The sequence below is a fragment of the Sclerotinia sclerotiorum genome, genomic scaffold, assembly GCF_000146945.2.
Source record: "Sclerotinia sclerotiorum 1980 UF-70 scaffold_3 genomic scaffold, whole genome shotgun sequence".
Lineage (NCBI taxonomy): Eukaryota > Fungi > Ascomycota > Leotiomycetes > Helotiales > Sclerotiniaceae > Sclerotinia > Sclerotinia sclerotiorum.
Window position 1 is genome coordinate 1,907,293 of NW_001820833.1, and position 16,468 is coordinate 1,923,760.

General features: G+C 42.1%; 5 protein-coding genes across 5 annotated transcripts; 4 read left to right on the forward strand and 1 right to left on the reverse strand.

Annotated features, from left to right (window-relative positions):
- Nucleotides 1-120: 120 nt before the first annotated feature.
- Nucleotides 121-315, reverse strand: SS1G_02840 (hypothetical protein; the record flags this gene model as incomplete). Its single annotated transcript, XM_001596569.1, has 1 exon — nucleotides 121-315. One exon carries the CDS (start codon nucleotides 313-315, stop codon nucleotides 121-123), a length of 195 nt encoding a protein of 64 aa, XP_001596619.1.
- Nucleotides 316-631: 316 nt separating this feature from the next.
- SS1G_02841 (hypothetical protein) lies at nucleotides 632-1,927 on the forward strand (the record flags this gene model as incomplete). The annotated part of the gene is made up of 1 exon (XM_001596570.1): nucleotides 632-1,927. The coding sequence occupies one exon, from the start codon at nucleotides 632-634 to the stop codon at nucleotides 1,925-1,927; it is 1,296 nt and encodes a 431-aa protein (XP_001596620.1).
- A 3,427-nt stretch (nucleotides 1,928-5,354) lies between these two features.
- Nucleotides 5,355-5,522, forward strand: SS1G_02842 (predicted protein; the record flags this gene model as incomplete). Its single annotated transcript, XM_001596571.1, has 1 exon — nucleotides 5,355-5,522. One exon carries the CDS (start codon nucleotides 5,355-5,357, stop codon nucleotides 5,520-5,522), a length of 168 nt encoding a protein of 55 aa, XP_001596621.1.
- A 3,280-nt stretch (nucleotides 5,523-8,802) lies between these two features.
- Nucleotides 8,803-12,462, forward strand: SS1G_02843 (hypothetical protein; the record flags this gene model as incomplete). The annotated part of the gene is made up of 1 exon (XM_001596572.1): nucleotides 8,803-12,462. One exon carries the CDS (start codon nucleotides 8,803-8,805, stop codon nucleotides 12,460-12,462), a length of 3,660 nt encoding a protein of 1,219 aa, XP_001596622.1.
- Nucleotides 12,463-13,664: 1,202 nt separating this feature from the next.
- On the forward strand, nucleotides 13,665-15,841 carry SS1G_02844 (hypothetical protein; the record flags this gene model as incomplete). Its single annotated transcript, XM_001596573.1, has 5 exons — nucleotides 13,665-13,824; nucleotides 13,961-14,719; nucleotides 14,773-14,865; nucleotides 14,923-15,664; nucleotides 15,832-15,841. The coding sequence occupies 5 exons, from the start codon at nucleotides 13,665-13,667 to the stop codon at nucleotides 15,839-15,841; spliced, it is 1,764 nt and encodes a 587-aa protein (XP_001596623.1).
- Nucleotides 15,842-16,468: the final 627 nt, after the last annotated feature.

A 16,468-nucleotide genomic window follows, 5' to 3' on the forward strand; every position in this document is an offset into this window, starting at 1 on the left:
GTGGATGAGTATTATTTGGCGTAAGGAAGATTGAAGGACTGCTTCAAGATGTCTCTCCCGGGTACCTAAGACACAATCAGTTCCAGATTCAACAATCAAAAAGTAATCCTATGGGATATACTAGCCTCCAACACCAGCAGCTGGCCTTACAATAACATCTATAGCTGCTTCTTCTGGTAATTCGTCGCGTCTCTGAACTTCAATAGGACCGTTTACAGCGCCAATAACAGTATAACCGTTTTGTGAAAAGCTAGCAGAACCATCTGCTCTATGGAGAGGCGATAGTAGAGCGGTAGGTTCGGTTGAGTAGACCATTTTGAGTTGGCTATATGAGGAGAAGGTGGACGTTGAGTCGAATTTATTTTGGTTGTGATTGAAATCTTTCAAAGGTTGAGCATAGCTACAACAATGGATGGATGCACCTTATGGAACGTGAGATTAGAGATTGATCTTAATTTTTTGTTTATCGTTATCGCAAATGGACGCTAAACGCTACTTAGGAATAGCCTAAAGTCCCTGGGCACTAACCGTGGGGTTGGTACCTGTCGAGCTTGTCTCGTCATGTCATTTCAAACTCCAGGTTTCCTTTCTTTTGTAATCAACAGCAACAGCAATATCAAGCATTCACAAAATGGCTTCAACCACAGAAAACATTCAGCACTCAGAAAATAAACCTGCTACAGGTATACCTAACCTCCGCGATCGTCTTCCAAAATTAGAACCTCGAAAAAAGCGAAATCCGCCATCAAATCCCCTCCCTGTTCCCGAAACTCCAGATCTTCCATCTCCTCCTGAACCATCAAGCTTAAAGTTTTGCAAGCCTACGAGACGGATCTTATCACCTCATGATCATGATCTTTTTCTTCGCTCTCCTGCTTACAAATTGCTTCTAGCATTTGTCTTTGGTTTGACAGATTCAGTCATTGATACACCGGTATCAGCGATCAACAACAAGGACCTGAGCTCCGCCGTTACAAATATCCTCGAAATATTAGACAAAGTTGAAGATGTGGTAAACAGAAGTCCACCGGAAGAACAAGGCGATTCAAGATTTGGCAACAAAGGCTTTCGTGATTTCCTCGATTTAGCTACGAAGGAGCACAATGATTGGCACAAACAATTGGGCATTACGTCCGAAGAAGCTATCACCGAAGTCTCTACATACTTTCTTCAATCTTTTGGAAATCGCACAAGAATAGATTATGGTTCGGGGCACGAATTGAACTTTATGATATGGTTATTATGTTTATACCAACTTGGGATAGTGACTCGTCAAGATTTCCGCCCGCTGGTTCTGAAAGTCTTTACGCGATATTTGGATCTCATGAGGATTATACAAAAAACATATTACTTAGAACCAGCAGGTTCGCATGGAGTATGGGGACTTGATGATTACCAATTTCTTCCATTCTTATTTGGCGCTTCTCAACTTTTACATCATCCCTACATCCGTCCTTTGTCAATTCATCAAAATCTTATACTGGAAGAATATGGCAATGAATATCTGTACTTGGGACAAGTTAACTTTGTCAATAGCGTGAAGAATGTTGAAGGACTTAGATGGCACAGTCCAATGTTAGACGATATATCCTCTGCAAAAAACTGGACAAAGGTTGAAGATGGCATGAGAAGGATGTTTGTGGCTGAGGTTTTGAAAAAGTTACCCGTCATGCAACATTTCCTCTTTGGATCGTTAATACCCGCTGTGGATGGTATGAGCACAGAAGAAGAGTTTGGGGTTCCCAATGAGGAAGATGATGCGGAGGGCGGAGAAGTAGTGGTCATGAAAGATGGAATGAAGCATGTTCATCAAATGAATAGTTGGGGTGATTGCTGTGGGATTAAGGTGCCGAGTAGTGTCGCAGCGGGCCAGGAAATGAAGAAAAGAATGGGGAATGAAGGATTGAGAAGGATACCTTTTGACTAAGACATGATAAGTAGTTAATCAAATCAAGCTTCAAAACATAGCATTATTATAATTTTGCAGGTTTGCAATGCATGTTTGGTTTTCATTCTAGATCTCATCCTGAGCTTGACTCAGTTAGCGGGAAGTCCCTACTAGAAATCCGCCATCTAACATTTCATTCTACACCCACTTCTATTTCCATCAGCGCATTTGTTCAAACATGAGACCTGTCTAAATATTCGGGTCTCTATGGGCCTCAGCAAAGCGAATACTCACAATCATCTCACTGCATTATTCTGCTATTATTCCGCCAGCTATTCCACTGCCATCAGTAAAGCAACTACCAATACAGATAGATCACCGTGAGTCGTAAGACTGTATATTCCTCTTGCATCCCTTTCTATTCCCCTTCTCCTTCCCTTCATTCATTCATCCATCCATTCATCTATTCAAACCCTCAAATCTCCACCCCAATACCCACCCATCTAAACCCAACACGGCAATCAACATTAACATCAACACAACATCCCGCTATATTCCTCCCAAAATGCGTTACCCCCCGCCTGCATCCCGCAGGGCTTCAATCCCACATCTAGTGTCTTTAGATATCGTCTCATAATATCATTTAACATCATATTACTGCTGTATGAGAAAAATATCAGCGGATTTCCGCTTTTTAGAAACTATCTACTATTTATCATTATTTATCACTTACCCATCTGATTACGAGCGAATCTGCACGGGGGTATTTTATATAAAGGCAATGGGAAGAAGGGATAATAGTGGTGGATAGATATAGGTAGGAGGTGCAGGACTTTAGATCTTATTTTCGAGATTGGATGCTATTGGGAAGATGTGCGTGGGTAGTGGATGGATTGGTTCTAGGAGATTGCTTTGTATTTATTTATTTATTTTTATAATTATTATTAACTGCTTCCTTTACAGAATATTTCTTAGATTTAGTATCGCGGGCATTTTATTTTAACCTGTGGTTTGAATACGGAGAGGTGGCTCGCAGAGCTAGAGATGTGTATACTAAATAGGTATGGAATTGGATGCGTGGGTAGATGAAATAGGTGAACTGGAACATCTTATGTAGAAAAGGGTGATGTCAAACTGGTGGGACCATTGAAATTCCATTTTACAAAAAAAGGATATCATTTATTGCTATCTCCCCCGGGATGATTTTCTCATAGATGGGGGGTGAGAACATTAGTTATTTTTTAACATGCAAGGCGGATACTTACCCAGCATTTCATAATCCGAGAATTCTCAAAATGTATGATTTTGGATCCATAAATACCGCTTACATCCTCGTTGAGGAGTATCGTGCATAGATATACGTCTGTTATAGTAGTATATCATCCATCTGTATGCATGCATCGACGATTTGAGTTGAAGTAAACGGGCGGGAGTTGGTGGATATGAGGTTGATGGGTAGATTGTGATACGGGTTTTTGGGAGAGGGAAACGGCTTGATGTGAAGAGGTTTGCTAGAATGGTTGCCAGCTATAAGGATACTAGGGTCGTGGATGAGGACTTGAGGAGTGTTGAAGGAAGAGAATGAATGACGTATTTATGGATGGATGGATGGGTGGAAAGAGAGTCTTCGTAAAAGTTGGTTTGTTTGGCCAGTTTAGATTCAGATGAATCTCAAAATCAATCAGAGACTTTTCTCCGCTAGGGAATGAGTAGATAGAACGTTCTTTGTGATGTAGCTGGTGTAATTAGACCAAAGTTGACTATCAATGATGGTGTTATGTGATGAAAGTAGAGGTTGAGGATGGGAATCATAGGAGGAATATGCTTTGGATACCGAGCTACTTGTCCAGGATTTAGGAGACTATTTCGAGGCTATGGGATGAGGTGCGTTGTACTCTTTGGTTTGGGAGATGTGCTGGGATCCGTTCGAGAAGAATATTGGTTGTAATAAAAGGGTGTTGATAGTTGAGAAATAATTTTTGTGAATATTTTGGTCAAAGCATTATAAGTTTATTCCAGCATTCCAGCATTCCAAGGGGCCTCTTTGAACAGTTTGTGAGATTGACGCCGGAAAGATAGTTTTTAATTAACTGAAATTTTTATATTGTGGATCAATAGATTGAGAAGGGAGACGCAATTAATGAGTTAAGCTCGAAGAATAATAAATTTGGGGAAAGAGTAGGATTCTGTACATAAATAGACATTATATCATTCATTATATCTTTTATGTTCATTCAGTTGATGCGAGGTGTGAATTTGATGTGCCGATTTATCAGATAGCTCCTTGCCTGACTTTTTGTATTTGAGTTGGATTGCTGTTTGCCAGGGGTGGAATAATTGGGTACTTGAGTCTTGAAGTTCTGCATTGTATAACGCAACAACATTTTGGAGTGCGTAGTGTGGATGTGAGGTAGATCTATATGGTGAGTGGTATGCTGATTTATGTATAGTCTGAACTCTAAAGATAGATGGTTGGAATGTATAGAGTATATAGAGGGATAAGTGAGCTGATATTTCAATCCTCACTTCTTATTCCTCGGATACCTTGAGGAAGAAAAGAAAAGAAAAGTGTAATCTAACTACATAATGATGATTATCATGACTCCTTTGACTCCGGCTCATCCCATGGTTGAATACCTTCAGATCTTTATGCTTATGACGATCTTATTTCAGGACATAGAGATAAACTTTGACTAAACTAAACCTTTCCAATCACTGGCTCTAGAAGTGAATGAAGGGTTGAAGTTTGAAATAAGATTAAGCAGGACTGTGATTTCACTGGATATCCATAATATGAGGAGAGGGGAAGAGTTTCTAAAAATGTTGACGCTACAGATGTGTAATAGAGGAATTGGAGAGAAAGGGATGTGGTTGGTATGTATTTGAGATATGTTTAAAGCGGGATAAATAGTGAGTTCGAGAAAGTTAAAATAAAGATTAGGAGATGAGTGAATGCGAGCCGAGACATGACAATTGTGTCTACTTCAGAGTGAATTGTTGGCTGTTATGTATGAGATGGTCGTTAGAATATATATAGGTGTAGAAATTTGCGATAGCTTAACAGATCTGGCCCTAGTATATTTGTATGAGAAGGATAATCGACCAGACTATTATTCTTTCGATACTGATATCGGAGAGATTGCGAATGACGGCCCCAGCGAAGTACATTTCGGGCTACAAACATACTTCACTGAAATGGTCATAGATGCTTGGAGGTGGATATTGGATAGCATCAGTGGTCAATATTGGACCGACGTTTTAGATAGATATTCTTTTGAGAAGAGAACGATATGAATGATTGACTGCTTCAGATAACTAGCCATCGTCACTAGTGGTAGTAGTATCGACACCCCTCCACTCTGAGATCAATGTTTGAACTGAAACTTCAATTTACCTCCGTCTAACACTTCTCAGCTTGGAATAAGCCTGGAAGCAAGTGAGAGATTCATATGTCTAACAAGACAAGATGTCTCCGGAAAGGTTACATTTTCAATATGAGACTCGCAATGGAAGAGGCCTGAAATTCGTAAAGGAAGGGTTGGCGTCGACCAAAAGAGTAAACTCCCATGGGTTCCGAATCTCGACTCCATCACGAATATTGATCGACGTCATCGATCAACTGGTCGAAGAGTAACCACGTTTTATGTCGTCGGCCGGGCGTCCGGTAAGGAGCCCCGTAGGATTCTGCGTAATCAATGCATGAATATCGGCACGAAACTTTCCGGTGTTTCCCGAAAATCTGGTATTCTGCATGAAAGGAGGGAGACATGATGAAATCTATGAACCATCAAGTGTGAACTAAGAAGCATGAAGTAATGGAGTCGGCAATTGAAACGTCATTGACACATTTCTTGGTCGAGTACCGGCCATCGTTTTACCCCGCACCACATACATCATTTATATTATTTGAGATGCTCCTGAGCCACAGAGCACTGCAGGTACGAAATAGAGTATCTTTGTTGCCATCGTCACTTGAGTGGTGAAAGGAGAAGAAAAAAAACGAATAATTGGAATCCAGAAAGAAAAATACGAAGACATGAATAGAAAATGGGATTTGATCATTTTAAATATTTCTTTTAATAACAAAAACTAATTTGACGTGAAATTTGATCGAGGTTGAGTTGATGCGGGCAAGGCCTTCTCGATACTGGTGAGGAATGTAAGAACTGTGATTCCATCCAAGAAGTGAATCTTTAAAGTATTGGGGTCCAAACTCTAGGTCTTTTGAAAATCCCAAATCCCACTCCATTTAATTATTCCTAACTTGAAAGATTCTATGATTCTGGTCAAGATTGTTCGGTGAAGAGAAAAAGAAATGCTCAGCCCGTTGCGTCGGTGGGCGAAGCATGCGCATAGAAGCACGGTATTTTTTGTCGCAGCGGAGACACTATATTTTTGTGAAACAGGCTGGAAGCTGGAAGAACATATATATTGCTCATTTGGACAAGGCTGTTGATACATGATTGTCAGTCAGATGTAGAACAAAAGAGCTAAGCCAAAAAGGCGGCTGCTGTGAATGAGTTGGACAAAATGAGTGGTAAAAGAATTATGCTAGATTCTGTTTGATCGAGGCTATGCAATTTTGCTGAACTTTGGAGATTGATGACTGGATGTGAGAGGAAGCATAAAAAATAGAAGACTGGTGGGATTAGTGAGATTAATCAGAGATCCCGAGAATTTTTTGGGTAGATTTGAATTGGTCCACCTTGTTGGTACTCGGCGGTACACCGTGACAAGCGACTTCGATGAAGGGGTATGCCATGAAAACCTGGGCCTGGTAATTTTTGACTCCTCCTCCTCTAAGCTTTAGATGAATTTCGGGTTGCCGATATCAAAAGCTTGCTGTATGCGCAAACGTATTTTAATTCACCTGAAGTATTTCTAAATGAAGTGTTTATTGTTATATAAAACTTGTTAGTGGGGAATGGATCATAACCCCGTTTTTAGGCGCCTTTGTGCTTATGGCCCCATCTTGGAGCCATATTAATGGACCTTCCTTTCGTTTGAACAAGACCATTACGATCATTACCCTTGAGACTTAAGCTTCTTGAAACACAAATTCAAGCCATTTCCCACCATAGGTAGGTAACGGACTAACCAATAGGAAAATGGGACTCTTTAAACATTTTTAATTTACTTGATCCGGATCGCTTCAAATGCAGGACGTCGGAAAATCATCTTCGGAGGGATGAGATGGCTTTGAAGGAAGGAAGAATACGATAGAGACGGAACTACGCTCAATATTATTTTTTGAATGGTGCATTTGCTGGCTGTGCAATGTGCACAAGGTCCAAGATGAAGAACAAAAAGGTACAGCTAGCTAGCTAGATGAGTATTTCTAACATCCAAAAAAGATGCACAGCCACTCCCACCGTCATACCTATGTCACGAGTACCAAGACCTAAAAAGCTCGGGCTGATTTGAAGCTTGAGTTAAAAGAATGCTTGATCTGCCTTGCCCCAGTAATGGGTTTGTATATCCGGAGCTGTATCGGTATTATGTACGCAGGAGAATAATGATTCATGACTTCCAACTAACAAATTGAAGAATGATCTGTTTTTTGAGATCCTTGATGAAAGCTCCCGTACCTTTCATACCTTGTAAACCGTCGCTGATTGTAGATTCCCCTGAGCATTCCCTTGTAGATTTCAATGGCAAAATTGATAGCATTTGGTCAGCCAAGTAAAAGTGCCTATTCAGCCGTGCGTTTCCACTTCCACCCACTCTTTATATGGAATATTCTACTCCGTAAATTTCTATCGGGTCGCCTAGTTGTCCTGTACTTGGGCTAGGAAGATTGCGCGCAGTCGTCTAGATTTGCTTCCCCCTCCACCACTCAACTTTACTCCACCTACTCGTCATTTCTGAGCTATCCCCTTTTATTCTAATGCAGCCCTTCTGTGTATTGCTTGTTGTTACTTCACCGGCGTCAATTTCTCTGTTTGGTCGTCAATCACAGATTAATCGCCGGCCCTTGTACCTGGGTCTGTGATTCTCGTTCTCCCGCCTGCTAAGTCCCTGTCACTTAACTTTTAGCTTTTAAAGAAGCACGGGAACTAAGAAATTTATAGACAGATCGAGTTAAGAAAATAAAATAAGGCTTTCTATTATTATTCTCCATTTCTCTAGAAAACCAACAACAGATAACTTCAATCTTTTTGATTTCGCCTTTTACGAACTTTCCCCTCCACTAATAACATCGCTTGTCGTTTCTTACTTTTTTACTCGATTATATACAAAGCCATTGTCCCACCGCTACACTCCGTAACTACCACCACTTTCCTCGTCGAATTTGGACTTTTAATTGTTGAAAAATTCAACGACTTGCTTGTTCTGCACTGCTTATCTTAGCCTTAGCGCCTAAGCGTTTATCGCTGCCCCCTCCCCCCCTCCAGCTCTGAAGCCTGTCCTTGTCGATTCCGTACCACACCCCCCAGTTCGCGAAGAAGGGTGCTCCTCTCTCTTCCAACTCCTCTTTTCAATCGTCCATCCCCGTCCCCTTTTCATCTCACCCCATCTTACAGGAGCGCCTGCAATCTATTTTCTGTCAGCTCACCATCGTCACCCATATTTTTATCTTTTCTCACGAATAGAACAGCTTCGTCTTCCCAGTTTCATTCATCCGTACGAGAATTACATACCCGCAAACCTTCAAGAATCCGAATTTATCTCTTCCTCTTCCACATTGCTACGAGACTTGTATCATCTATCGAACCTGTTCATCTCAATTGCAGATTTGTGACCTGCATATAAGACCCGCAACACTGATTCCCGAGGCTGCAACATGACCAAAACCTTGCTCATTACATGTTGACCACGCCTGTAGCTAATTAGGCCTACAATCAAAAGACCACAGCTTTTTATCCAAATCGTATCTCCAAAAGATACATAGCCTCATACATTTTCCACAAGTTATGTCTTCATACACTTCCGTCTCAGCACATCCAGTCAACTCTCAAATACAACTCTCTCAAGAAGAGAACGACCCTCTGCACCTGAACACACACCACATATCCAACACACAGTTTGACCCATCTCTCCTGTCACCATACAATCAATCGCATACATTCAGTAATTCTACCAGCCCATGCAACATTGGCGGTACACCAGTCGAAAGTCTTTCCGAGTACAGCAATTTTGGTAGCGACTTTAGTGAGATCGAAGACGAGTATTTTGGAGTGGATTTCGACGCTGGCGTACAGCAAACAGATTCACTTCCCACAAGCCTCGCAACGTACCCGATAGACGATTATACAAACATTGTACATCAGGCATCCACAAACATTGAGAGTCAAAAAACATCAGAAGCTCTCGCAGCTCCAACATATCCTCCAAGCCCCAAGAATACAAGCATTCCAAACACACCCTCTTCCAGAAGCGGACTAAATGGTAAAGCCCACTCATTCATTACACATCACGAAATAGAAATTGAAAACGAAAACGAATCAAATCAGTCGGGATTTCCTTTTCCAGAATTGACATCGACACTTGATACACTGCAATTGACGCCGGACAATAGCGGTAGCAGTCATACGAGCGCCGAAGGGGTGGAGCCAACAAGTATGGATTTTCGTGCCCATAGTCCACATGTGACTGTCTCGCAGTGGGCTGAAGAACAATCATCGACTAGGCCCGACTTTGCATTGGATATGAGCCAACATGGGAAGCAATTGAACACCGGTTTCAAGAACTATCAATATCCATCCCAAAATTTTGATCAGAGTTCCAAAGTGACCGCATCACGGAATGATGAAGGAGTGTGGAGATCGAATGGTGCAACTGGCCTAACTGGATTGGATCCTGAGAGACGAAAAGTGATCTCAAATGCCGAAATCCCCAATCTGAAAGAACAAGAAGAGCGGCGGCATATTAATGACACAAATGTACTGGTGCAATTGTGGCGCCAAAGAGGCAATTCAACCAGTGATCCAAACGTACCAAGATCTAGAGAATCGACTTATGCAGTGCAAATTGAGCAGGCTGGAGTTAATCTAGCGCCAGTGGATGATGCCGCAAGCATCAGAGAAAATAGATTTCTTGATGGGCAAGTTTACTACCACATCAAAGGCGAATCCCGAACTGATGTAGATATAAAATTGATGAGCCAGATGCGCCAATTCAACGATGCTCCTGCGCTACCATACATGACAGTCAGCGGCTTTCAAGCGCCTCAGACGGCGAATGATGCCATCCAAAAGTTCAATGGAGACGCAGATACCTTCTCAGTAATATCACGTGCAGCAACTTGGGGTACGCGACGGAAAAGTGAGTCAAGTTTAATGGAGTATAGCGCTGGCGAAGAGGGTAATTTCCTCAAGAAATTATCCATCAAGCATGAAAAGAAGGGACCAGGGCGTTGGCATCTTTCGAGCCTGGGACAACTCGCTGTGAATCACGTAAAGAGGGCTCGCAGCTCGTCAAACTTGCAAGATACTTCGACGGAAATGAACCAAAAGCAGAACAATTCAAATAATCTAGCGCCGCCTCCCAGAACATCCAGCTTTGGTAAGAGTAGGAAGCCGACTCCAAGTCTAAACACCGCATTAGCGGCAATGACTGGAACGGTTGCTGCTGTCGGTACAAGTGCGCATCATCCTCCTCACGCCCGCAATGGCTCTGTGGGTGCAGCATCTCCAAAAAGCCCACTTTTAAATCTATCATTCCTCCGTAAGGACAGTGGACGAACTAGAAGCAAGAGCGAGCTGTCAATTCGAGAAAGCGCATCTGCTACAGTATCTGCTATTGGTGAACTCTGGAAAAAGCAAGGAGGCCCACCTGTTCCTACTTTGGCTCCTCAATCGTCGGTTGAGCCTGAGTCGGTCATTTCTACCACCAGGCAATTCCCAGAGCCGATTGACCACGACGACGAGGATGATGAGGATGATGAGCAAGGTGATGAAGGTGACATGGGAACGGATCCTGCACTATTGGAGCCGACCGTACCCACTTATGAAGGTTTCAAAGAACACATACGGCGGCTGAATCCTGACATGGATCCAAAGTTCAATTGGCTTGTGAGTCGCATTGCTCATCAGCAAGAAATTCGATACAAGAATTTACTCGATCAAAGGGTCAAACATATGCAAGCCATCAAGAATCGCAACTGCCCTTCTAGGCCACATTGCATTGCACTAGGCGGAAGTGCTACAGTATTTGATGCTAAGGGAAAAATTCGGGAGAATGACCGCAGTGCTGGCGGGTTACAACTCGTAACAGACTTTTCCGATGATTCAAATCCTGGTGATGGTGCTCTTTCAAGTGAAACTTTCCCCAAAGGTGTCCCCTTACCCCGAACTCGAAATCTTCCAGCAGAATTTGAATGCCAATTGTGCTTCAAGGCCAAGAAATTTCACAAACCTTCAGATTGGACAAAACATGTCCATGAAGATGTCCAACCATTCACTTGTACTTATGACAAGTGCAGAGAACCAAAATCATTTAAACGAAAGGCCGATTGGGTTCGCCATGAGAATGAAAGACACAGGCATTTGGAATGGTGGATTTGTGAAATAGATGATTGCCGACATCCTTGTTATCGAAAGGACAATTTTTTGCAGCATCTGGTTCGTGAGCATAAGTTACCAGAGCCTAAACAAAAGACAAAAGCTGCTATCAAAAGGGCGAAACATCCTGAGATAGCATGGGATATGCTGGACAAATGCCATCACGAAACAACAAAAAAACCACAGGACGAGCCATGCAAATTTTGCGGAAAGTCTTTCACAACTTGGAAAAAACTTACTGTTCATCTAGCGAAACATATGGAGCATATCAGTTTGCCGATTCTTCAACTTGTTGAACAGAAGAATGTTGATGCTGATACGATCATCAGTCCAGTTGAACAAAATTTTAGCCCAATAACCCCAATTTGCGGAACCAAATTAGAAGGTTCAAGTCCTTATGTTATGGAGAATATGTCACCAAACATCCCCATGGTACCACGGATCAGCGCTGCTTTCCACGAACCCGCATTCTACTCTACTTCGGGACCTTCGGCATACGGCATGCACAGCTCGATGACGCACACTCCAATAGCACAGGAAGTCTCAAACGAGCCATTTCCAATCTTTTCCAATTCATACAATGTCCCGCAGTTGAATCAGCCACGACAATTTGGTTCAATGGACTCTGCTAACCTTGGCAATATGCCATCCTTTATCGATACTGGCTTTGAAATGGATCAACCACAGTCAGCTTTTGGGAATATCGAAAATAGCTTCGCTCAAAATAAGGTTGAACACCAACCTCGATCTGCATTCGGTTCGATCGGCTCCAATTCTTTTCCAATGCAATCCAATCAGAGCTTTAACCATACACCTCACTCCGCCATGGAATTTTCCATGAATCAACCTTTCGTCACGACTTCTGCTCCCGTGTCAGCATACCAAGCTTCAAATATGCTAGGCATAACAGATCAAAGTACATTTGGCTTCGATTCTTTGACTGTTAGTCCCATGAGCAACTACCAACAAATACCAATGAGTCGTGCTCAAGGTAGCTCTTCTTCTTATGGTCAATCTCCTCAAAACATGCAGAATTCTCTTCAGAATATGCAATATTACGGCCACCAATGATGATTGGTATATCTTTTGACATATCTTTGACATAAATGATATCTTAGCTTCACGGAGTTGTTTGAATTTTGGGGATTGGAGTCTCTGGCATTTCAGTGAAAATATCCCTTCATGTATTGTAGTTACATATACCTTTTCTTTTTATAGCATAGATACCACCATGTTCATTTCTTTTTCTTCTTTTTTCTTGGTTATCATTCATGTATGGGAAAGTGGTGTTAATTGGGGTATTTTCTTTTACGAATGGATGCTGGTATTAACCAGTATACTGAGGATCAATCAAATATAGTCAGTCCATACATGATTTATGAGTTAGGTGTTAGGTGTTAAGTGCTATCTCTAGTCCATTTGATCATTTCTCACGTGAAATAAGTTACAAAATAACAGCACAATTTCGGTTACGATTGTCCACTGGTCGACACATGATTTTCCTTTGCTTGGTCAAGATATAATTTTTGCTTAGAAGGTTCTCCTAAATTCCTTGGTACCAAAGCCTTGGTAACTCACTTATTGTGGTCTGGATTGAAGATCATCCAGCTGTAAACTTGGTTGACAGGAGTGTATCGTCCTAGTCGCTCACGCTAAATTTTCCCCGCTTTGGCAAGTGCCGACGGGTGTGGCGTATCTTTAAGATAACCTCATAACTTGTTGATGGACTGTATGGGAAATTCGTGGCGAGGAGTGATGTTTATTTGGATTTGCGAATCTTTTGATATGCATGAATGTGTATAATGTGTAATGGGACGTTTTGAAAGTATAGATGAGATCCGAGAAAAGCCTTGGTTGATGTTGGGAGTGTGGGAGGGGAGGTTCGAACCGGCTTTTTAGGCCTAGGAGCTAAGAATGGGAGTGTATTTAGTGCAATGAGGAAAGCTGATTGACCAATGATAATCATAGGTCTATGGGCTACTGTCAGTATTATCAACCTTGATAGATACAGCTTGGACTCGCATCTAACAGGTAAGTACACTCCAAGTGGAGAGAAGCCGTCTTAGTTTCAGCGTTATCCTTCATTCTGCTAATAACGCAGGTCATGTACTTCATGCACGTCACTTTTTGGAAAAATATAGCATCAGTAAAACCAGGTGACTGCCAAATTTTAGTGCTCCCCCAGATTCCAATTTTGTATAAAGTTTTCCACATTCCCATTTCGACGACCCACTTTTTATTCTTCATGAACTTGTTCAATACAATTTCCAAACATGACAAACTCAGTAGATACAGAGCCAAAGGGCCCTCCTCATCCTCATCCATACGATGACCCTCCTCTCTCCTGGTGGGAAATCTTCAGATGCTCTTTCCCTGCCTCGGGAGGTTTTCTCTTCGGTTATGATGCTGGGTATATTAACGGATGTCTTGGAAGTAAGTTCTTGCTCTTCTCTCACTTGCTTGCCCTAGTGTTCCGTTTTTTCCCTTGAGCACTTGGTTCCCAATTCATGCACAATTATTTCATTCAATAACTATAAATGTACATATACTAATCGAATCTCATCAACAGTGGATTATTTCAAATTGGCTTATGGCGAACCCTCAACTGACCCTCTGGGTTTCCAGGGTTACATGTATCCCACCTGGGCCAAATCTGTTATAACTTCCCTACTTTCCGTCGGTACATTCCTCGGTGCCCTAGTCTCCGGCTACTCCTCCGATAGATTCGGTCGTCGTAACACTATTCTCATCGGCTGCGTTATCTACTGTGTCGGTGTCGTTCTCCAAGTCGCTCATCCATCTATTGCTCTACTATCCGCTGGTCGTACCATCGCCGGTTTTGGCATCGGTTTCGTATCCGCCAATATCGTTGCTTTCCAAACTGAGATCTGCTCTAAGAAGATTCGAGGTCCCTGTATTAGCGTGTATCAATTTGGTATTACGATAGGGTTACTCATTGCCTCGGGAGTTAATCAGGCTACCAAGCGAATTCAAAGTAATGCCTCCTTCCAGATCCCTATTGGTTTGCAATTTGTCTTTGCGGCAGTCCTGTTTCTAGGTTTGTGGTTGATGCTTCCTGAATCCCCCAGATGGTTTATCTCCAAGGGGAGACAAGAGGAGGCTAAGCATGCTTTGAGAATCATGCGTGGTCGTCACGATTATGATCCGTATTTGGAAAGAGAGTTTGATGTTATGGTAGAAAAGACGAGGGAAGAGATGAAAAATGCAAAGGGTGGATGGAGAGATCTTTTCACCGGAGGTTTTACTTGTGGAAGTAATCTTTACAGAACTTTTATCGGTACTAGCGTGCAAATGATGCAACAATTAAGTATGTCCTCCTACCTTATACATGGTTGGAGATTATCACTAATGATTTTATAGCCGGTGTTAATTTCATCTTCTACTATGGTACTACATATTTCGCACAAGTCGGATTAACGGGTGCTTTCCTCCTGTCTACTATTACAAACGTCGGTAAGTAATTTTTATTACACAACACATCTTCCTGATACTTAAACTAACACAACCTAGTCAATGTTCTCTCAACCCCAGTTTCCTTCTGGAGTATCGAGCGATTTGGTAGACGTCCACTCCTTATCTACGGCGCCATCTGCATGGCAGTAAGTGAATTCATCATCGCCATCGTCGGCAGCGTCCTCTCGGAAAACAAAACCGCCCAATGGGTTCTCTTCACCTTCGTCTGCGTGCACATTTTCTTCTTCGCAAGTACCTGGGGTCCCACCGGCTGGGCCGTATCAGGTGAAATGTTCCCGCTCGCTCTCCGCGGTCGCGGAATCGCTCTCAGCACCGCCTCAAACTGGCTTTGGAATTTCGTAATCGCATTCGTAACGCCTTATTTAGTGGGTGAAGAAAATGCCAATTTGGAAGCTAAGGTTTTCTATATCTTTGGAGGTACTTGTGCTATTTCCGCCGTGTTTGCTTATTTCTTTATCTATGAAACTAAGGGTCAGTCGTTGGAATCGATTGATCGCATGTGTGCGGATCCGGTAGGCAAGGTTCCTAGAAAGAGTGCGGCGTGGGCGAAGAAGAGAAAGGAAGCGGGTTTGGATGCGTCGGTTTCGAATAATGCGTGGTATGAGCCTAGAGAAGATTTGGAGGCTTTTATGGAGAGGGAACATGGAGCTGAGCAGGCTGCTGCTGGAGCTGAAACTGGAACTGGAGCTGGAGCGGATGTTAATGTTGAGGCTGCACCTCCACAGGTGAGGAAGAGATTGGGTGATTCGGATGTTGGGAGTCCTGCTCCTTCGAATCGGTATGTTTTTTCTTTTTTATTAATTCTTTTTATTTTTTTACCCTTTCGATTTTGTTTCCCTTCATCTCATTCTACTTTCCTAATTTCTCATACGTCTTCTACTCTCCATTCCCTCCTTTCTGCTCCAAACCCCTTTCAAAATATACAATAACTAACACTAAATATAGTTCCAAATAAGGCCCATCAGCCCAAATGGTCTAGACAGCTGCGAGACAGAGACGACAATAGATAATTGCGAGATTTGGTTTTCCTTTACATTTCACACTCACTCGTTGGTACACTTATACTCATATACTTTTCTATAATCTTATATATTACATAAGTAATGTTTAACGAGGTATGAAGGGTTAGACGGGAAATGGGGGGAAAGGAAGTGGAGTTGAGTTGAAGAATAGTAAGGTGAAGATAAGGGCAATGTAATCTTAATATTTACATGATTGCTTAGGGTTTATATAACTTTTATATATTCCTATTGTATACACTCGAGTATATGAACTATATGACTAGTACCTAGTACCTAGTATCCATATAATAAAAGAACATATTCTGTAATTATAGCGATACACACGGTCCTGCTATCTACTCCGTCAACAATACCTCAAGTTAGAGGGAATACCACTTTACTATACCGGTACAAGAATTTGGCTCTATCTATATATAATATCTAATATGTTAAAAGAAATGAACTTACACAGGGAATAGTGGGAAGCTGATAGGGCAGAACTGAGGCTATATTGGTCTAGTATATTAATCACTCACTATCTAAGTTCTACGGAAGTGCGAAGCTCTCCTACAGAGAGCTTC